Source organism: Vipera ursinii, assembly GCF_947247035.1.
Source record: "Vipera ursinii genome assembly, contig: scaffold_304, whole genome shotgun sequence".
NCBI lineage: Eukaryota > Metazoa > Chordata > Lepidosauria > Squamata > Viperidae > Vipera > Vipera ursinii.
In genome coordinates, this window is record NW_028148155.1 from 7,199 (window position 1) to 29,568 (window position 22,370).

The window sequence follows — 22,370 nt, forward strand, 5'->3', positions numbered from 1 at the left end:
TTGCTCTGCTCCTCCTTTTCACCTCCTCCTCCCCTCTCCCCTTTCTCCTGCTCCTCCCCTCTCGCTCCTGCTCTCTTCCTCCTCTCCCCTTTCTCCTGCTCCTCCCCTCTACCTTCTTGCTCCTCTTGCTCCTGCTCCTTTTCTCTTCCTTTCTCCTCCCTTCTTGCTCCTCCTTTTGCCACCTCCTCCCCTCTCCCCTTTTCTCCTGCTCTTCCTGCTCCTCCCCCTCTTGCTCCTGCTCTCTTCCTCCTTCCCTCTCCCCTCTCCTGCTTCTCGTCTTCCTTCCTCCTCCCCTCTTGCTCTGCTCCTCCTTTTCACCTCCTCCTCCCCTCTCCCCTTTCTCCTGCTCCTCCCCTCTTGCTCCTGCTCTCCTTCTCTTTTCTCTTCCTTTCTCCTCCCTTCTTGCTCCTCCTTTTGCCACCTCCTCCCCTCTCCCCTTCTTTTCTCCTGCTCTTCCTGCTCCTCCCCCTCTTGCTCCTGCTCTCTTCCTCCTTCCCTCTCCCCTCTCCTGCTTCTCGTCTTCCTTTCTCCTCCCCTCTTGCTCTGCTCCTCCTTTTCACCTCCTCCTCCCCTCGCCCCTTTCTCCTGCTCCTCCCCTCTCGCTCCTGCTCTCATTTCTCTTCCTTTCTCCTCCCTTCTTGCTCTGCTCCTCCTTTTACCACCTCCTCTCCTTTTCTCCTGCTCTTCCTGCTCCTCCCCCTCTTGCTCCTGCTCTCCTCCTCTTCCTCCTTCCCTCTCCCCTCTCCTGCTTTTCTCGTCTTCCTTTCTCCTCCCCTCTTGCTCTGCTCCTCCTTTTCACCTCCTCCTCCCCTCGCCCCTTTCTCCTGCTCCTTCTCTCGCTCCTGCTCTCTTCCTCCTTCCCTCTCCCCTCTCCTGCTTCTCGTCTTCCTTTCTCCTCCCCTCTTGCTCTGCTCCTCCTTTTCACCTCCTCCTCCCCTCGCCCCTTTCTCCTGTTCCTCCCCTCTCGCTCCTGCTCTCTTCCTCCTTCCTTCTCCCCTCCCCTGCTTCTCGTCTTCCTTTCTCCTCCCCTCTTGCTCTGCTCCTCCTTTTCACCTCCTCCTCCCCTCTCCCCTTTCTCCTGCTCCTCCCCTCTCGCTCCTGCTCTCTTCCTCCTCTCCCCTTTCTCCTGCTCCTCCCCTCTGCCTTCTTGCTCCTCTTGCTCCTGCTCCTTTTCTCCCCCTCCATCTTCTTTTATCTTTACTTTATCTTACCTACTATATTTTATTATTTATTTATTTATTTATTTATTTATTTATTTATTTATTTATGGGACTTATATCCCGCCCTATCTCCCGAAGGACTCAGGGTGGCTAACAACAATAATATACAATAAATACAGAAATTAAGATAAAATTAAAATTAAAGGCCTCTGTGCAATAAATTAAAATTAAAAATAAATTAAAAATTGTAAACATAATTAAAATGCCTGTCAGTCCAGGTCAGCCAGGTGGAAAAGGAGTGTTTTGAGGCCGCGGCGAAAGGACCGGAGATCCGGGGCCATCCGGAGCTCAGGGGGGAGCTGATTCCACAGGGCTGGTGCTCCCACAGAGAAGGCCCTTCCCCTGGGGGTCGCCAGCCGACATTGCCTAGCCGACGGTACCCTGAGGAGGCCTTCTCTGTGTGAGCGTACTGGGCGATGGGAATTTGTTCCCGGCAGCAGATGGTCCTGCAAGTATCCCGGGCCTAAGCCATGTAGGGCTTTAAAGGTAAGTACCAGCACCTTAAATCTCACCCGGAGGGCAACCGGTAACCAATGCAGCTCATGGAGCAGAGGTATTATATGGGAGTATCGGGGAGCTCCCATCACTACCCGTGCAGCCGCATTCTGCACCAGCTGAAGCCTCCGGGTGGTTTTTTTATTCCATTTAATGCCAATGTAGCTATTTTATCTTACTTCAATTTCTCATTTTAGTCTACTTTATTACGGCTGGTGCTCTTGCTTGGAGAAGATCAACTGACCAGTCAAATGAAGTATATGGTATCATAGTATTGGTACCCCAGTAATTATAGTTTAAAAAATTATATAATCTTTTGATATTTACCTCAGCCCTTGCTGAGCTTCCTGTAAAATGATTTACCCATGGACCTGTTTTGGTTAAGGACGATTCCTAATAATTAAAAGCAGTGCTTTTTTTGTAAAAGAAAAAGGTGCCGGAACTCACACGTCATACAACCCGCCTTGCCTACCCTACAAGGTTCCATCCGAAAAAGGTGCCGGAACTCCGTTCTGAGCGTTCTATGAGAAAAAAAGCCCTGATTAAAAGTAAAAACTTGTTCGATAGGTTCCCCTTTTATCTGTCAATTATACTTTGTAGTTTGTTTGTTTTTTTGCTAAATACTGGTATCTTCTCCTTGGAACACTGCAACCATCATAAATGTGAATCAGTTGCAGAGCATCTGGATTTTGATCACGTGACTATGGGGATGTTGCAGTGGTCGTGTGAAAAAGGCTCGTAAGTCACCTTTTTCAGTGTCATCACTGTGAATGGTCGCTTAATAAACTGTCCTAAGTCAAGGACTATCTGTATTACGTTCAGTTCACTTTGATAACTTAAGAGGTTTTATTTTAAGTTGTACTATGGGTGTAGTTTGGGGATTTGCTAGAGATCTCTAAAAAACTGAAAAAGTGCACCCCCGAGGTCACGATAGCTGCACAGCTGGAGGGAAGCACACCAGTCTGTTTGCAGAAGGGTGTCAGGACACCTTACAAAGCCACTGCAGAGCAGTCCCGCAACACACGCACACAACCTACACGCCTCACAACAGGGACTGGGCTAGCCCGCTGGAGGGTCTCACATCAGCTACTTCTCCGGGCGTTCATTCCCATTACCAGGGGTAGGCAACCTCGGCTCTTTTAGGACTCATGGACTTCAACTCCCAGAATTCCTGAGCCAGCCAAGCTGGCTCAGGAATTCTGGGAGTTGAAGTCCATGAGTCCTAAAAGAGCCGAGGTTGCCTACCCCTGCCCATTACGAAGGCGGGACGCCTACGCGGCGAAGCTTCCTCAGAGCGGCTTCCCGCGCCGGTCGCAAGAGCGACGCGCCGGGAAACTTCTCCCGCCCGCCGAGCGGAGCCCCGCCTGCCCTTCCGCGCCGCTGCCACGGCGGCAACTGCGGGGCCGTGGCCAGCCAAGCGCCCTTTTATACTCCTCTCCGGGGAGGGGCGGGACCGTCGGTCCTCCGGCAGCCAATCGGACGGGCGCCGCCGACGTCGCCCTTCGCTCGCGTCAGCCTGGGCCGCCGTCACGTGGGCGCTGGCGGGCGTCACTGCGCCTGCGCGGCTCCTCCCCTCTTCTCTCCGTCGTCCGCCGGCGAGGGTCGTCGTCGCCGCCGCCGCCGCTTTTCTCCCGACGTCGCCGCGGACGGTAAGCGAGGACGGGTGGGCAGCGGGCGGTGGATGCGGAGCGATTTCGGCTTGGTTGAGCCGAGGGGAAGGAACGAACCGGACAGCCCGCTCGCTTAGTCCCGGCGTTGAGGATGGGGTGGGGTGGGGACTACACCTCCCATGCTCCGCGGCTGCGCCTTATGGGTGCTGCAGTCCTCCCCAGGACTTCTCTTTCCAGCCCGTTCAGGCCGAAGGGCTCTCGGGCAGCGCATCCCTCCCTCCCTCCCTCCCTCGGCCAACTCACCAGCCTGGCCGGGTTCCAGCTGCGAAGTCTCCCGGCCGCCTGGACTCCCGGCCCCATCGTTCCCAGCGGGCGGGATGCGGGGCGGTGGGAGGAGGGGGGGGCGGCCCGAAGCCCGCTTGCTTGGGAAGAGCCGGTTGGAAAGGGAGGCAGAAAGGACAGCCAGGCTCTGTGTCTGTGTGTTTGTGTGTGTTTGTGAGTGTGTGTGTATAGAGGTGGAAACACCCCCCCATATCCATTTTGGGGAGGGGGTGGGAGGGTTGATCTCCCTCGGCCAGGGGGTCTCCTTTGGGTCCGCTCAAGATCAGGTGAAGCCAAAGAAGGTCAAGCTGAACCCAAGGGTTCCATAACAGCTGGAGGGGGGGGTCACATCTGGGTTCTTCTGGGGGTTCCCCCTGGTGGGGCATGGCGGGAAGGGTTTGGGGAGGGGTCCCAGGGGGGGCCTGTTGACCCCTGAATCCGAGGACAGCCTTAACCCGGTCTTGGGGCAGAGATGAGGGTCTTGAGTAGCCTCTTGCATCCTCTCCAGCTGTGAGTGGCAAAGATCTGACATTGGGAGTGGATCTGCTTTCGCCCAGAAGGAAGTTGGACCTTATTTTGGGGGGTGGGGGGGGAGGTTTGCCCTGATCCCTGCTCAGAGGGAGGCCAGCATGGAAACCCCCCCCCCTTCGGTCTGATTGTCCCTGTGGTCAGCCGGAACCAGTTTGGGCCCCGATGTTCTCGGGGCGAGCTTTTATTTTACAGTTATAAAAAGGTAACTTTTAAGGTTTGTGGACTTCAACTCCCAGAATCCCCCAGCCAGCCATACTGGCCGGATTGTCCCCATGGTTGGCCAGAACCGGCTTGTGCCCAGTTGTTGTGGGGGAGCAGAGCTTCTGTTTTACAGCTGTGTGTTTGTGTAGGTCAGGGGGGTCTCCAAAGTTGGCAACTTTAAGGTTTGTGGACTTCAACTCCCAGAATTCCCCAGCTGGGCTCACCTGATTCCACCTTCCCAGGCTGGTTAGTATAGCCTCACCACAAAAAGGAAAGCAAAATGTTTATTATGTAGAGGGAGTCCTGGATATATCGCTGCAATGGAGCCCAAATTTCCTGTGCTAAACAAGACAGCTGCTAAGTGAGTTTTGCCCCATTTTATGACCTTTCTGGCCACAGCCGTTAAGTGAATCACTGCGGCTGTTCAGTTAGCCACACGGTTGTGAAGTGAATCTGGCTTCCCCCATTGATTTTGCTTCTCGGAAGGTTGCAAAAGGGGACACGGCCCCGGGACACTGCGGCCGTCATAAATAAGCACTTGCCAAGTGTCTGAATTTTAATCGGCTGCGGCAACGGTCGTTAAGTGTGAAAGCCGGCCATCGGTCACTTTTTCCAGTGTCGTGCGAACAGTCGCTAAATGAATGCATGTAATTTGAGGACTGCCTGTATATTCGGGAATACGGGCTGAATGTTCAGCTCTTCCCCAACTGTCATCCCTCGCCGCCTCTTGCGGAAGTAAAGATTAATTCCTAATCTCGTCTGTTCCTCTTGTGCCTCTTGTTAATGAGTGAACAAGATCACCGGATCCATGGATCAAATGTCCGGCTTAATGGTGGCTTCCTTCCCACGAATCCTCAGGCAGGGTCTGGGTTCCAATAACCCACCATAATAAAAAACCATTCACATTTCTAACCACCCGTGTCCCAGGCGGAAAGCTTGCTTAGTGGTTGCGCTTTGAGCAATATGGATGGTGCTCTCCGTTGATTATGTTTTTTATTTTATAGAATAGAATAGAGAAGAAAATATGGAATGAAGAGAAGAGAAGAGAAAGCTTTTAATGCTTTCTGTGGTTATTAATTTATTACATTTATTTGCTTGCCCGTCTCATATTGAAATGACTCTGGAGAGCTTATAGCGCTGCTTCTCAAACTTCAGCGTCTGGGACATCCGAGTCCCAGAATTCCCTAGCCAACAAAAGCTGGGGAATTCTGGGAGTTGGACGTCCGCCCATCTTAAATTTGCGGAGGTTTGAGGAACGCTGGTGTTGAAGCATTCAAATCCTAATGGATAAATATTTCCAAAAACGATAAAACAGAAATCGCAATGGGTGGCGGTTTTCAATTTTCAATACAGGCAGTCCTGGACTTAGGACCACAATTGAGCCCAAAATTTCCGTTGCTAAGCGAGACGTTAAGTGAGTTTTGCCCCATTGTACGACCGTTGTTAAGTGAATCACTACAGTTGTGAAGGGAGTCACACGGTTGTTGAATAAATCCGGCCTCCCCCTCGACTTTGCTTGTCGGAAGATCGCAAAAGGGGATCACGTGACCCCGGGATACTGTGCAACTGTCATAAGTCCACGCCAGTTGCCAAGCCTACAAATTTTGATCACATGATCATCGCAAAGGTTGTAAGTGTAAAAAACGGACATGTCGCTTTTTTGAGTGCCCTTGTAACTTCCAGCTGCTAAACAGACCATTGTAAGTCATGGATTACCTGCACACAATTTTGTGTTGATTTCAACGTCGCGAGCTGCCCATCTGATTGTTTTGCTGGTTTTCACGACTTTTGTGTTGGTTTTTTTTTTTGTGTGTGTTGCTTTCTGCATTTTTATCTTTCGGCGCTGCCCAGGTTCGTCATAGGTACCAAGAAGGACAGGACTATGCAGGCAGTCCTCGACTTACAGAAGTTTGTTTAGTGACCGAAGTTACAACGGCACTGAAAAAGTGACATGTGACCGTTTTTCACACATACGACCTTTACGCGCACACACACACACACACTCACACACACACACACACACACACGTGGTCACGTGATCAAAATTCAGACATTTGGCAACTGACTTGTATTTCCGACGGTCGTGGCGTCCCGGGGTCACGTGATCCCCTTTTTGCGACCTTCGGACGAGCAAAGTCAAAAGGGGAAGCCAGATTCACTTAGCAACTGTGTGACGCACTTAACATCCGCAGGGATTCACTTAGCGACCATGGCAAGCAAGGTCGTAAAATGGGGGAAAACTCACAAATTTCTCACTTAAGCAACCTAAATTGTGGGCTCGGTTGTTGCCGTAAGTTGAGGACCACTTTGCTAAGCAAACCTAGTCCCATGTATATTGGGTGAACCCTGGACTTTTGCTGTAGGATCATATAAAACCCCTTCTGGAACCCGGGGCTGTTCCAGGGACAAATCTCCCTCCCCCTTTCTCTCATCTTGACCTGCCTTGATGGCGGCAGCTGGATTTGTGATCCTGAAAATAGCACAGCGTGGAACGACAGCAATCCATGGTCCTCAAAAGGTCTTTGGAAAGATTTGTGACCTTTGCAGTCACAATTTGGGACCTATTTGCAGCAAAATGTCAATTGTCCAAGGTTTTGTTTTGGCATTTTCTGTGTGTGTGTGTGTGTTGGGTGGGGGAGGCTGCCCCTTGTCCTGAGGCGCTGGTGGAAATATATAAGTTGGCTTCTGCAGAAAAGAGATCCTTCCAGAAATCTAAAAGGATCGGAGAGGATATAAATAGATCCATAGGCTGGAATGCAAACAGCGTGGTCCGGATCTAGGGAAATGCGTGTAAGTCCTTGGATAATTCCAGAATTCCCCATCTGGCATGCTTTGAGATGGGTGGACTTCAGCTCCCAGAATCCCCTAGTCCGCATGCTTTAAGAGGGGTGGACTTCAGCTCCCAGAATCCCCCATTCAGCATGCTTTGAGACAGGTGGACTTCAGCTCCCAGAATCCCCGTCAGCATGCTTTAAGAGGGGTGGACCAGCTCCCAGAATCCCCTAGCCAGCATGCTTTGAGATGGATGGACAGCTCCCAGAATCCCCTAGCCAGCATGCTTTGAGATGGGTGGACTTCAGCTCCCAGAATTCCCCATGGCTGGCTGGGGAATTCTGGGAGTTGAAGTCGACAAGTCCTTAAAAGTGACCCCGGTTCCGGACACTCCAACTTAGATATTTCCTTTGGTCCGTCCTGGTTCTTCGAGGTCTCAATATCGCCGGGTGACCTTCGGCTCCGGCCTTTGGGGAAAGGGGAAAAACATCTCCTCTTTGTCTGTTTGAGCCACCGCCTTCGTGGGCCCCAAATCAGTCCACTCCATTTCTGCTGCTTGAACCCCACAGGGCCTGAGCATGGTGCTGGGCGTTCAACAAGTCGTCGGGTACCTGGCCCTGTGGGCCCTCTGCGCTCAGAGCAAGCCCACCGAGAAGAAGGAGCGGGTCCACCACGACGCTCAGCTGAGCGACAAGGTCCACGACGACGGCCAGAACTTCGACTATGACCACGATGCCTTCCTGGGGGCGGATGAGGCCAAGACCTTTGACCAGCTGACTCCCGAGGAGAGCAAGGAGCGGTTGGGGTAAGGGAAGCGCTGGGCTGAGTGCCAGCTTAAACTTGGATTGGTCTGACACCATCCTGCTTGGGCGGCGGTGGGAGGTTGGACTATTCTATTCTATTCTATTCTATTCTATTCTATTCTATTCTATTCTATTCTATTCTATTCTATTCTATTCTATTCTATTCTATTCTATTCCATTCCATTCCATTCCGTATATTCTATTCTGTTCTGTTCTATTCCAAATTCTATTCTATTCTATTCTATTCTGTTCTGTTCTGTTCTATTCTATTCTATTCCATTCCATTCCATTCCATTCCATTCCATTCCATTCCATTCCATTCCATATATTCTATTCTGTTCTGTTCTATTCCAAATTCTATTCTATTCTATTCTATTCTATTCTATTCTATTCTATTCTATTCTATTCTATTCTATTCCATTCCATTCCATTCCATTCCATTCCATTCCATTCCATTCCATTCCATTCCATTCCATTCCATATATTCTATTCTGTTCTGTTCTATTCCAAATTCTATTCTATTCTATTCTATTCTATTCTATTCTATTCTATTCTATTCTATTCTATTCTATTCTATTCTATTCTATTCTATTCTATTCTATTCCATTCCATTCCATTCCATTCCATTCCATTCCATTCCATTCCATTCCATATATTCTATTCTGTTCTGTTCTATTCCAAATTCTATTCTGTTCTATTCTATTCTATTCTATTCTATTCTATTCTATTCTATTCTATTCTATTCTATTCTATTCTATTCTATTCTATTCTATTCTATTCTATTCTATTCCATTCCATTCCATTCCATTCCATTCCATTCCATATATTCTATTCTGTTCTGTTCTATTCCAAATTCTATTCTATTCTATTCTATTCTATTCTATTCTATTCTATTCTATTCTATTCTATTCCATTCCATTCCATTCCATTCCATTCCATTCCATTCCATTCCATTCCATTCCATATATTCTATTCTGTTCTGTTCTATTCCAAATTCTATTCTATTCTATTCTATTCTATTCTGTTCTGTTCTATTCTATTCTATTCTATTCTATTCTATTCTATTCTATTCTATTCTATTCTATTCCATTCCATTCCATTCCATTCCATTCCATTCCATTCCATTCCATTCCATATATTCTATTCTGTTCTGTTCTATTCCAAATTCTATTCTATTCTATTCTATTCTATTCTATTCTATTCTATTCTATTCTATTCTATTCTATTCTATTCTATTCTATTCTATTCTATTCTATTCTATTCTATTCTATTCCATTCCATTCCATTCCATTCCATTCCATTCCATTCCATTCCATTCCATTCCATTCCATATATTCTATTCTGTTCTGTTCTATTCCAAATTCTGTTCTGTTCTATTCTATTCTATTCTATTCTATTCTATTCTATTCTATTCTATTCCATTCCATTCCATTCCATTCCATTCCATTCCATTCCATTCCATATATTCTATTCTGTTCTGTTCTATTCCAAATTCTATTCTATTCTATTCTATTCTATTCCATTCCATTCCATTCCATTCCATTCCATTCCATTCCATTCCATTCCATTCCATATATTCTATTCTGTTCTGTTCTATTCCAAATTCTATTCTATTCTATTCTATTCTGTTCTGTTCTATTCTATTCTATTCTATTCTATTCTATTCTATTCTATTCTATTCTATTCTATTCTATTCTATTCTATTCTATTCTATTCTATTCTATTCTATTCTATTCTATTCTATTCCATTCCATTCCATTCCATTCCATTCCATTCCATTCCATTCCATATATTCTATTCTGTTCTGTTCTATTCCAAATTCTATTCTATTCTATTCTATTCTATTCCATTCCATTCCATTCCATTCCATTCCATTCCGTATATTCTATTCTGTTCTGTTCTATTCCAAATTCTATTCTATTCTATTCTATTCTATTCTATTCTATTCTATTCTATTCTATTCTATTCTATTCTATTCTATTCTATTCTATTCTATTCTATTCTATTCTATTCTATTCTATTCTATTCTATTCTATTCCATTCCATTCCATTCCATTCCATTTCATTTCATTTCATTCCATTCCATATATTCTGTTCTGTTCTGTTCTATTCCAAATTCTATTCTATTCTATTCTATTCTGTTCCGTTCCATTCCATTCTATTCTATTCTATTCTATTCTATTCTATTCTATTCTATTCTATTCTATTCTATTCTATTCTATTCTATTCTATTCTATTCTATTCTATTCTATTCTATTCTATTCTATTCTATTCTATTCTATTCTATTCTATTCTATTCCATTCCATTCCATTCCATTCCATTCCATTCCATTCCATTCCATTCCATTCCATTCTAATTAGGAAGGAGAAACTTCCTGACAGTGAGAACAATTAACCAGTGGAACAGCTTTGCCTTCAGAAATCATGAGTGCTCCATCACTGGAGGTTTTTAAGAAGAGACTGGATATCCACCTGTCTGAAATAGCACAGGGCAGGGGTAGGCAACCTTGGCTCTTTTATGACTTCTGGGCTTCAACTCCCAGAATTCCCGAGTCAGCATGGCTGGTTCAGGAATTCTGGAAGTTGAAGTCCACAAATCCTAAAAGGGCCAACCTCTGGTATAGGGGCCGGAGGTTGGACTAGAAGACCTCCAAAGGTCCCTCCTAGCTCTGTTCTATTCTAACTCTAATTATTATGACAGTCCTCCAGTATTTGAGGGGCTCCCGCAGAGAAGACTTGGGGGCCCACCTATCCTCCAAAGCCCCTGAAGCAACGGATGGAAACCTATCAAGGAGAGAAGCAACCTGGAACTAAGGAGAAACTTCCTGACACTGAGAATTTAAACTGAGTTTAGCTCTGGAAAGTGTCTACTGTTCCCTTTAGCTGGGGGTCATTGGTTTCCAGAATGAAATTGTGTGTGCGTCTGTCTGTCTTGTCTGTCTGTCTCTCCCAGAGGGCAGTTTCCTAAAGAAAAAAAAAACAGGAAGTCCTCGACTTATGACCATTTATTTACTGACGGTTCAAAGTTACAGCGGCAGTGAAAAAAGGGACTTAGGACCTTTTCCATGCTTACGGCCATTGCAACATCCCCACAATCACGTGATCAAAACTGGGACTCTTCACAACCGATTCATATTTATGACAGTTGCAGCATCCCAGGGGACACGTGATCCTCTTCTGTGACCAGCAAAGTCAACGGGGAAGCCCAATTCACTTAACAGCCAGGTCACTAACTGAACAACTGCAGGGATTCACCTAAGACAGGGGTAGGCAACCTGGGCTCTTTTATGACTCGTGGACTTCAACTCCCAGAATTCCTCAGCCAGCATGGGGGAACTATGGCCCCCTCATGACTCGTGGACTTCAACTCCCAGAATTCCTCAGCCAGCATGAGGGAAATTTGGCCCCTTCATGACTCGTGGACTTCAACTCCCAGAATTCCTCAGCCAGCATGAGGGAAATTTGGCCCCTTCATGACTCGTGGACTTCAACTCCCAGAATTCCTCAGCCAGCATGGCTCAGCATGGAAACCTCTCCCTTTCCCCTCAGCATGGCTGGCTCAGGAATTCTGGGAGTTGAAGTCCAAAAGTCATGAGGGGGGCATAGTTCCCCCATCCTGGCTGAGGAATTCTGGGAGTTGAAGTCCACGAGTCATAAAAGAGCCAAGGTTGCCGACCCCTGGCCTAAGAACTGTGGCAAGCCAGCTGGCGAAATGGGCCAAAGTTCACTTAACGACTGTCTTGCTTACCAACGGAAATGTGAGGCTCCATTGTGGTCGTAAGCCGAGGACTACGTGGTGTTGCTGAGGCCTGTGCAAATTAAGTGTCATACCTGGCTTGTCATTTAGGGCAGGACGCAACATCGACAGTCTACTCTACACCAAAGCCTCGATTCGTTCCCGCTCATTTATTTTCCTTGCTGCCTTTCAGCCCGAATTCTTAATTCTGCCTCCGATTTCTCAAGGGGAAAACGTGCTGGAATTACTGGTTTTTCCCCCCCAGTTCCTATGCGTAGCTCTGTCTGTCTTGGAAAGCTGGACAGCTGATCTGTTAGTTTGCTGACATGCACGTAAGTGGCCAGTCTAGAGAAAAGAAGGGACTGGGGTGACAGGATAGCAGTCTTCCCATATTTGAGGGGCTGCCCCAAAGAGGAGGGGGGGGTCAACTTATTTTCCAAAGCACCAGAAGGCGAGGCAAGAAACAGCGGATGGAAACTCATCAAAGAGAGAAGCAACCTGGAATTAAGGAGAAACTTCCTAAAAGTGAGGACAATTAAATCAGTGGGACTCCTTGCCTCCAGAGGTTGTGGGTGCTCCACCACTGGAGGCTTTCAAGAAGAGACTGGACAGCCATTGGTCTGAAATCCTATAGGGTCTCCTGCTTGAGTGGGGGTGGGGGTTGGACTAGAAGACCTCTAAGGTCCCTTCCGACTTGATGATTCTGCTATACTATACTGCCAAATCAATTAACCAGTGGAACTGCTTGCCTCCTGAAGTTGTGGGTGCTCCATCACCGGAGGTTTTTAAGAAGAGACTGGACAGTCACTTGCCAGCAATTCTGTAGGGTCTCTTGTTTGAGAAGAGGGTTAGACTAGAAGACCTCGAGGGTCCCTCCCAGCTCTATTCCAGCGGACTGATTAAATAATCATGAAAGTCTAGCAGAGACCAAGCTGCAAATGCTTTCTTCGTCTTAATTTGAGCATGCTGAAAGAGGGGTTTGGTCTGCGCGCTGGGGAGAGAAACCAGCATATTAATTAATGCCCTTTAATATATGGATGGTTTCCCCAATGCGCATAATCGCTTTGGTTTTATTGCATCAGCTCCTGAGAGGCCCGGAAGAAAGTGGGGACTTGGCTAAGGCCCTCTGCTGCCCTCCCCCCCCTCCCTCCCCCTCCCTCTGTGCCCAGGTGTCAAATCACAGGAGTTGACAACTGTGGTTATATTTGGCTCTGGATTCTGATGCTTCTGCTGTTCCAGACTTTGGGGTTGGGGTGGAGAAGCAGGATTATTGGCATTTGAATCTGCTCTTAACACTGAACTTTTTTCCCCCCAAAGTTATTTATTCAAATAATTTATTTATTCAAATAAATTTATTCAAATTTATTTACAGACAGTAAAGATAGATAGATAGATAGATAGATAGATAGATAGATAGATAGATAGATAGATAGATGATAGATAGATAAATAGATAGATAGATAGATTGATAGAGATAGATAGATAGAGATAGATAGATAGATAGATAGATAGATAGATAGATAGATAGATGATAGATTGATAGAGATAGATAGATAGATAGATAGATAGATAGATAGATAGATTAGATAGATAGATAGATAGATAGATAGATAGATAGATAGATAGATAGATAGATAGATAGATAGATGATAGATAGATGGATGATAGAGACAGAGAGATAGGATAATAGATGGGATAATAGATTAATATATAGAGAATGATAAATAGATAGGATGATAGAAACAGAGATAGGATAATAGATGGGATAATAAATAGATTAATACAGAGAGAAGAATGATAGATAGATAGATAGATAGATAGATAGATAGATAGATAGATAGATAGATAGATAGATAGATGATAGACAGACAGACAGAGACAGAGAAATAGGATAATAGATGGGATAATAGATTAATATATAGAGAAGAATGATAAATAGATAGGATGATAGAAATAGAGATAGGATAATAGATGGGATAATAAATAGATTAATACAGAGAGAAGAATGATAGATAGATAGATAGATAGATAGATAGATAGATAGATAGATAGATAGATAGATAGATAGATAAACCAGACTGAGGAATTCTGGGAGCTGAAGTCCACTCAACCTTAAACCAGACTGAAAGATTCTGGGAGTTGAAATCCACCATCTTAAAGCTGCCAAGGTGGAAAGACACTGCTCTGCTGGGCCATGACAATTAAACTGGCCTTTTGGGGGTCTGGTCTTCTGGTCCCTCTCCCCTTTTTCCCCAGCTCCCCAACCCCACCCTCCCTGTGTCCCCCCCCATCAGCCTGCCTCCTCCTCCTCCTCATTCTTTTTCTGCCTTCCCCACAGAAAAATTGTAAGTAAAATCGATGCCGACAAGGACGGCTTAGTCACGGTGGAGGAGCTGAAGGCCTGGATTAAGTTTGCCCAGAAGCGCTGGATTTACGAGGACGTGGAGCGCCAGTGGAAGGGCCACGACCTCAACGGGGACGGTCTGGTTTCGTGGGAGGAGTACAGAAACGCCACCTACAGCTACGTCTTAGGTAGGCCCACTCCCGCCCCCCCGGCTGACCCTCTGCCCCGCTTTTGTCTTGTAGCGCGATGGTGGGCAAAATAGACACGGATAAGGATGGGTTTGTGACCGAGGGGGAGCTGAAGGATTGGATTAAGAAGGCGCAGAAGAAGTACGTCTATGAGAACGTAGCGCGTCAGTGGCAGGAGTATGACTTGGACCAAGATGGCCTCATCTCCTGGGAGGAATACAGGAATGCCAGCTATGGCACTTACCTGGGTAAGGGGCGAGGGGGTGGGGGGGAGGCAGCCATGCTGGAAAGCAGCCATCGAGCATTTGACTGGAGGGGGGGGGTTTCAAAGCGAGGGTTGGTTGCCCACCTCTCGGGGGTGGGGTGGTGAAGCCTGCAGGGGCTGGACTGGATGACCTCTTAGGGGCCCTTCTCGTCTCTAGGGTGCTGCAAAGGGCCGAGGGATGTGTGTGTGTGTCATGCTAGGCCTGCTTCCCGCTCTCCCTTTTTAAGTCAAAGGCAGTCAAACCGAGGCCGGACAGTTGCGTTCTCTGGGATAGGATGGGTGAAGCCTGGAGGGGCTGGACTGGATGACCTCTTAGGGGCCCTTCTCGGCTCTAGGCTTCTGCAAAGGGCTGAGGGGAGTGTCCTGGGGCCCCCACGCTTCCTGCTCTCTCCCTTCTTAAGTAGAAATGCAGAATGCTAGGAGTCAAACCGGAAGCCTGAGAAGTCGCCTCCCAGGGATGGTGACGCCTACAGGGGCTGGGCTGGATGATCTCTGAGGGACCCTTCCCAGATTTAGGGTGCTGCAAAGGGCCGAGGGTGTGTGTGTGTGTGTGTCTGTGTGAGAGATGCAGGGCCCGCTTCCTGCTCTCCCGTTTTAAGTACAAATGCAGAACTCTGGGAGTCAAACCGAGGCTACAGAGGTCACCTCTTAGGGATGGGGAAGCCCACAGGGGTTTGTCTAGATGATCTTTTAGGGACCTTCCCAGCTCTAGGGTGCTTGAGGTGGGCCTGGCGAGAGTCATGGTCGGTCCACCTCCTGCTCTGCCAATTCAGATCAGGGGTGCAGAGAAATGTTGCTGGGGAAAGATGGGGGTGGGGGTGGGTGGGCTTCGTACCCCTATTTTGTTGCTGGAAAGCTCTTGCAGGCAATCATGCTTTGAGCCCATGGGGTGGTCCCTGCAGTGATGATGCCGGCGCCTTGTTCGCCTTAGCGGGTTCCCCTCAGGCAAGACCCTTCATTCTTCCAGTGCAGAGATTTGAGGAGGGCTCTCCAGATGATTCTTCACTTGATCCCCCCGCCTTGTCCTGGTCTCCACTCCCCCTTTAAGATTAATGCTGTGGATAGCAAGTCAGCAGACCTCTCTCTCTCATCCTCTGCCACTGGAAGATAATGTGGACTTCAACTCCCAGAATCCCCCAGACTTAAAGTTCATTAGCATGCTGGCCAGGGGATTCTGGGAGTTGAAGTCCAGGCATCTTCAAGCATGGCTGGCCAGAGGATTCTGGGAGTTGAAGTCCCCAGACTTAAAGTTCATTAGCATGCTGGCCAGGGAATTCTGGGAGATGAAGTCCCCAGGCTTAAAGTTCATTAGCATGCTGGCCGGGGGATTCTGGGAGTTGAAGTCCTCAGCCTTAAACTTCATTAGCATGCTGGCTGGGGGATTCTGCATTGGTCTCCTTGTGAGCAAGGAATGTTTTTAAGGCAGCTTCTGCTTTCGAATTGTATTAAGCCATCCAGGGTCAGTCGTGCCCTACTTACTCGGCCTTGCCAATGGGCCTGGCCACAAACCGCGCATTTAATCGCCGTGTGCAGATAAACCACATTCTCGGCCTGACTTTTGTGGGGTTGCATAACCAGGGACACCAATCCGCATGCGCTCCCCAAGGAAACGAGATAAACCTGGAAAAGCAACTTTTCTAGACAACCCCCCCACCCCGGTGGAAAGTTGACCCTGGTTTCATCATCATCAAGGAAAAATTTCCTGATGAACATTTCAACTGGCAAAGGCGTCCCCCGCTCCCATCGATTGCGTTGTAATAATACAGGTAGTCCTCGGCTTATGACTTCCTCGTCGTAAGCCGAGGACCACCTGAACTGGGCTGGCTAGACCAGGATGTGCAGCCTCTGTGAGGTTGGATGGCGGTCCAGTTGCTCCTCAGTGACACTCCCTTTCTCCCCCCCCCATCCCCACCTGTGCCGTTCAGATGATCCAGACCCCGATGACGGCTTCAATTACAAGCAGATGATGGTGCGGGATGAACGGCGTTTCAAAATAGCCGACAAAGATGGAGACTTGATTGCCACCAAGGAGGAGTTCACGGCGTTCTTGCACCCGGAGGAATACGACTACATGAAGGACATCGTCGTGCAGGTGGGTGGCCTAACCTGGCAACGGGCTACGGGGCAGTCCTCGGCTTACGACCTCAACGGAGCCCCAGGTTTAAGTTGCTAAGTGAGAAGTTTGTGCAGTGAGTTTTGACCCCACTTTACGACCTCTGCCCCCATGGTTGTTAAGTGAATTGCCCAGTCGTTAAAGGGACGGTTCCTCCTTTGTCATTGCACTCTGGGGGCAGACCTCATCAGGATTCGCACCCGTCTGGCTGTTGTGTCTGTTCCCCAGGCATTGAACTGCAGCTTTCCTTTACGTTGAGATGGTTGTAATTCATCTCTTTTTTGTACCTGGATTGGTGTGTGTGTGTGTGTGTGTGTTTCACATTGTGTTCTGGGGTAGCTACATTGAGATCTTGAAGCAAACAAAAAAAGTGGGATTCGGGTGAAATAAATCCTAAGGCGTGAACCTAGTGGTTAAAGCACCAGGCTACAAAACGACAGGCGTTGAGTTCTAGTCCCGCCTTAGGCATGAAAGCCGGCTAGGTGTCTAGGCCAATCACCAGGAGACGGTGAGTTCTAGTCCCGCCTTAGGCACGAAAGCTGGGTAGTGACTGGGCCAATCACCAGGAGATGGTGAGTTCTAGTCCCGCCTTAGGCACGAAAGCCGGGTAGGTGACTGGGCCAATCACCAGGAGACGGTGAGTTCTAGTCCCGCCTTAGGCACGAAAGCTGGGTAGGTGACTGGGCGAATCACCAGGAGACGGTGAGTTCTAGTCCTGCCTTAGGCACGAAAGCCGGCTGGGTGACTGGGCCAATCAACAGGAGACGGTGAGTGGTTCTAGTCCCGCCTTAGGCACGAAAGCTGGGTAGGTGACTGGGGCGAATCACCAGGAGACGGTGAGTTCCAGTCCCGCCTTAGGCACGTAAGCCGGCTGGGTGACTTTGGGCCAATCACCAGGAGACAGTTCTAGCCCGCCTTAGGCATGTCAGTCAGTTGGGTGACTTTGGGGCCAATCACTAAGAGACGGTGAGTTCTAGTCCCGAAAGCCGGGCTGGGTGACCTCTTTCATCCCAGTCCACCTCCCAGGGTTGTTGTTGCGAGGGACAATAGGAAGAAGCAGTATGAATATGTTTGCTGCCTTTAGTTGTTTATAAAAATAATCACAAGGAGGAAATAATTAAAACAATGCTGCCTCTGACTTTTGTCTACAGGAAACCATGGAGGACATTGATAAGAACGGAGACGGCTTCATTAATCTGGAAGAATACATAGGTGAGCGGGTTTGGCCCTTGACTGGACGATTAAAACTAGATACAGGCGGTCCTCGACTTACAGCAGTTCGTTTAGTGACCGTTCGGAGTCACAGCAGCCCTGAAAAGGGGCTTACGACCGTTTTTCACACTTATGACCGTTGCAGCCGCCCTCTGGCCACGGGATCAAAATTTGGACACTTGGCAACTGACTCACATTCACGACGGTTGCAGCGTCCCGTGTGTGTGTGTGTGTGTGTGAGTGTGACGTAATCCCCTTTGAGATCTTCTGACAATCAATGGGGGGAGAAGCCGGATTCACTTAAGGACCGCAAGTGTTTCGCTTAACCGTTGTGGAAAGCAAGGTCGTAAAATGGGACACTTAGCATTCAGGCTTACACACACACACACACACACACACACACACACACACACCATTTTACAGCGCTCTCCTGAGCGGTTTATCACGTAAGCCTTACGAGCATATTGGCCCCCACCACCTGGATCCACTTAAAAGCCGTCTCACTTAGCGACGGGAAACGCTGGGCTCCACTTTGGTCGCTAAGCCGAGGACGACCTGCGCGCTGCGGTTCAGCAAGGTGGGGCCGAGGGCTGAGAGCCTGGCGTTTCCTCCCCAGGGGACATGTACAGCCACGACGGGGACACGGAGGAACCCGAGTGGGTGAAGACGGAACGAGAACAATTTGTGGAGTTCCGGGACAAAAACCACGACGGGAAGATGGACAAGGAGGAGACCAAAGACTGGATCCTCCCCTCCGACTACGACCACGCCGAGGCCGAAGCGCGGCACCTGGTTTACGAGTCGGATAAGGACAAGGTGAGAGGGGTGGGGGGGGCACCTCTCAGCAGCTCAGCTGAGACCACAAACGGCCCCTCGTCCACCGCCCGGGGAGGCCCCAGGAAAGGAGGGGAGCCAGGGATTTATTTATTTATTTATTTATTTGTGGGACTTATATGCCGCCCTATCTCCCGAAGGACCTCGGGGCGGCTTACAACAATAAAAAACAACAATACATTAAAAAGAATTAAATAACAGCCCCAAAATTAACTACAGTTAAAAATTAAAACATATTTAAAAACCCATCATCAATCCAGGTCAGCCTGATGGAAGAAAAAAGTTTTGAGGTCGCGGCGAAAGGACCGGAGGTCCGGGGCCATCCGGAGCTCAAGGGGGAGTTGGTTCCAAAGGGCTGGTGCCCCCCACAGAGAAGGCCCTCCCCCTGGGGGTCGCCAGCCGACATTGTCTGGCCGACGGCACCCTGAGGAGGGCCCTCTCTGTGTGAGCGTACCGGGCGATGGGAAGTCGTCCCCGGCAGTAGACGGTCCTGCAAGTATCCCGGGCCTAAGCCATGTAGGGATGCAGATCTGGACGCCCCCTACCCACCCCTTTAGAATGGGGCAGCTTGGGCCTGGGCGCAGCCTTTCATCTTTGGGGCCCTTGGTGCTCTCTGAGCTGGGCGGTTTCCTTGCCGAGGCTTCACGAGCCGACTAGGGAACAGCGTCAGTGCTAGAGGGGAGACAGATTGTGGGAGAGAAGGAGAAGGAGAGGGAGGGAGGGAGGAAGGAAGGAAAAAGAGGAATGAAGACATTAAGGGAAAGGAGGGAGGGAGGAGGAGGAGAAAGGAATGAACGACAAGAAGGAAAGAAGAAGGGAGGGAGGAAGGAAGGAAGGAAAAAGGAATGAAGACATTAAGGGGGAAAGAAGGGATGGAAGAAGGAAGGAAGGAGAAAGGAATGAACGACAAGGGGAGGAGAAGGGAGGGGAGGAAGGATGGAGAAGAATGAACGACAAGGGGAAAGAAGGGAGGAAGGAAGGAGAAAGGAATGACGTCAAGCAATGGGAACAGAAGAAGGGAGGGAGGGAGGGAGGGAGGGAGGGGAGGATGGAAGGAGGGGAGGGGAAGAGGAGGAGGAAGGACTGTGGGGTCCTTGGTGCTCTCCTAGCTTGTCTGTTTTCTTGCAGACGTTTCATGACCCAACTAGGGGAACGTCATCAGCGCTGGAAGGGAGGGGGGTTTGCGGAGAGGAGGAGGAGGAGGAGGATTGTGGGGTCCTTGGTGCTTTTTTTGGCAGACGTTTCATGACCCAACGTGGCTTCCTTCTCTTTTCCAGGACGGCAAACTCACCAGAGAAGAAGTTGTGGACAAGTACGACCTGTTTGTGGGCAGCCAGGCCACGGACTTCGGAGAAGCCTTAGTACGGCACGACGAATTCTAAGCCAGGAATCCTCTTTTTTTTCCCCCTTTTTTTTTTTTAAAGGAAGAAAAGGTTGGGGTGGGGGGGGGAAAGTATTGTTTTTACTGTTTCGGGATTAACACACACACACACACAATTGCTCACTACTATCAAGACTCCGTTTTCGGCCAACAATGGGAGGAGGGGAGGGAGGAGAGGAGAAACCCCCCCACCCCCCCCCCCAATTGGTCCCATCCTCCTTTTTTTTTCTCCCTCCCCCCCCACTTCACTCCCTCCAAGGCGGGGAGGTCAGTATTGTGAGACATCGCCTTCGGTTGAAACCCCAAGGTTTTGCTTTTTTAAAAAAAAAAATAGAGAGTTGCATGTTCTTTTATGTCTAACAAATTCAACTTTATTCTTTTTTATTTTTGTTCCGTGTGAAATGAAGAATGCATCTGCCGAAGCGTCAGGGAGGGGTAACAGCCCTGTCCCCCTCCCATTTTTTTAATTTTTTTTTTTAATTTTTATTTTAACATCGGCGTGTTAAGCGCAAAGTCAGATAGCCGGAGAACAAGACACGGCCGAGGTCGGACGCGGGGGTGGGGTTTGCGCTCAAAAGACCCCCCCTCCCCTGTTCTTCCATCTTTTACACCAACAGGGAAGTTTGGTCAACGCGTTTTAGCTTCTCTGCTCCAGCCGGGAAATCTTCCACCTCGAAAAGCGGCAGAAATCTCGATTTAAATCTCCCTCCGCGTCTCCTTCAATTCTGGCACCCGAACATCTTCCGGAACGATGCCCCGTGCCTCGGTTTCTCTCAGCTGCATCATTTCGAGGGATCTTTTCGGCACGAGCTGCGGCACGGACGGCGATGTTACAAGCTGCGTCGTACCTGGGACTCTGGCATCATATGCAGGCTGGTGATCTCGGCTTGCTTTCTGCTCCGGATTAAAACGGCTACTCGGGAGAGGTTGAAGAGGTGAGGCTGATGTGGGTCTGTCCCAGGTTGAAGTAGCCAACCTAGACTTTCCCGGACCACTATCCGGTAACGTAGGGTAGGGGGTGAACCCCTCAGTTTGTCTTTAGGCTCAGAAGGAGGAAGGGGGCCGCTGTCAGCTCTAAGGACACCGGGATATTCTGCATTTTTGAAGTGCCTTTTTTCATTAAAAGCAGTTGGCCCAATGCGAGGGGGAGGAGACCCCGAGCCAAAACGTGCTCCCGAAGTGAACGCAGAGAAGCACACTCCTAAAATTAAAACACACACCTCTCTTCCTTCAATGCTTTTCCTAGCCACATGGCCTTGGGGGGCGGAATACTAAGAGAGACAACCCCCCCAAACCCTAATCTGTCAGGATAGATCCCTTCCTTGAGAAGGCAAGTCCGCCCTCTCGTCCCTTTGTTTTTGATTCCCGGAAACGACACCATCTCCCGTCCTGCATCTTTTACACACACAGACACGCACACACACACCCACACACCACGATATTTGGCCGGAGAAAATGTCTTGGCATTTCGGCCGCGTTTTCTTAAACTCCCCTGTTTGGGTGCCAGTTTGCTAAGACCGCCTGGCAAAAAAAAAAAAAGTTGTGTGGATTTGTGTGCGGGGGTTTCATTTGGAACCGAGCGCTGTGCTTGTTCGGATCTGCTCTTTCCTGAACGTCCGGCTCCTTTTGCAGCGTTTTCAAAGTAAAATAATGCTAGTTTTTTTTTCTCACACACACACACACACACACACACACAGACACACGCCCCTTGCAAAACTCCAAGCGAGGAGGACATTTTTGCTAGGTGCCAAGGCTAGGATACGCCTAGGATGTAAGCTTGCTTTCCCACTTGGCTTCGTGACACTAATCGTGGATTCCTTAGCGAGGTTTTTTTTTTTTCTGGGTGTGGGAATCGCCCCGATAGCCAAGGGTGGAGAGTTGAAACAGTATTACTTCCGGGTCAATTTTAATCCCCTTGCCGCAAGGGGAAGAAGAGATTCGTTTGGGATAACACTAATAGGCCGGCCCTGTGCTCGAGGATTTGCCAGCAAGGCACGACACTCGGCTAGCCACCCATCACAACAATTGGATAGCCACCTTTTTTTCAGGGAAGCAGGCGAGAGGCAGAAGCGGAGCAGGAAATGGGCCAAGGAGGTGAAAAACAGCCCCACCAGGTATTTCTACCTGGAAGGTGTTCTTTGGTATAGATTCAGGGGTCGGCAACCTCGGCTCTTTTATGACTCGTGGACTTCAACTCCCAGAATTCCTGAGCCAGCACAGCTGGCTCAGGAATTCTGGGAGTTGAAGTCCACGAGTCATAAAAGAGCCGAGGTTGCCGACCCCTGGTATAGATCCTGGCTTCTCGTGGTTATCGCAGCGCCTGGTGAAAGTCAGGGCCCCCCCT

The 22,370-nt window shown here is 48.9% G+C and overlaps 1 protein-coding gene and 1 long non-coding RNA gene across 3 annotated transcripts; one reads left to right on the forward strand and one right to left on the reverse strand.

Annotated features, from left to right (window-relative positions):
- Positions 1 to 3,242: 3,242 nt before the first annotated feature.
- CALU (calumenin) lies at positions 3,243 to 20,260 on the forward strand. Of its 2 annotated transcripts, none has more exons than XM_083380296.1 (7): positions 3,243 to 3,364; positions 7,720 to 7,955; positions 14,028 to 14,221; positions 16,412 to 16,578; positions 17,751 to 17,811; positions 18,428 to 18,627; positions 19,923 to 20,260. In XM_083380296.1, exons 2-7 carry the CDS (start codon positions 7,729 to 7,731, stop codon positions 20,025 to 20,027), a joined length of 954 nt encoding a protein of 317 aa, XP_083236422.1. In that variant the 5' UTR covers positions 3,243 to 3,364; positions 7,720 to 7,728; the 3' UTR covers positions 20,028 to 20,260. The 2 variants fall into 2 exon arrangements, with proteins under 2 accessions (XP_083236422.1, XP_083236423.1); XM_083380297.1 differs by lacking the exon at positions 14,028 to 14,221 and adding an exon at positions 14,276 to 14,469 and having other exon boundaries at positions 19,923 to 20,201.
- Positions 20,261 to 21,702: 1,442 nt separating this feature from the next.
- On the reverse strand, positions 21,703 to 22,370 carry LOC310650715. The gene is made up of 2 exons (XR_014494413.1): positions 22,307 to 22,370; positions 21,703 to 22,162 (listed from the first exon to the last, which is right to left on the reverse strand). It is a non-coding gene; the product is annotated as an uncharacterized lncRNA (long non-coding RNA).

Excerpts from the sequence above, each read along its gene's own strand:
- CALU (XM_083380296.1), top strand. The coding sequence starts at position 7,729 with ATGGTGCTGGGCGTTCAACAAGTCGTCGGGTACCTGGCCCTGTGGGCC. Across the intron at positions 16,579-17,750 it reads TGAAGGACATCGTCGTGCAG|GAAACCATGGAGGACATTGA; the intron begins GTGGGTGGCCTA and ends TTTTGTCTACAG. Across the intron at positions 18,628-19,922 it reads ACGAGTCGGATAAGGACAAG|GACGGCAAACTCACCAGAGA; the intron begins GTGAGAGGGGTG and ends TCTCTTTTCCAG.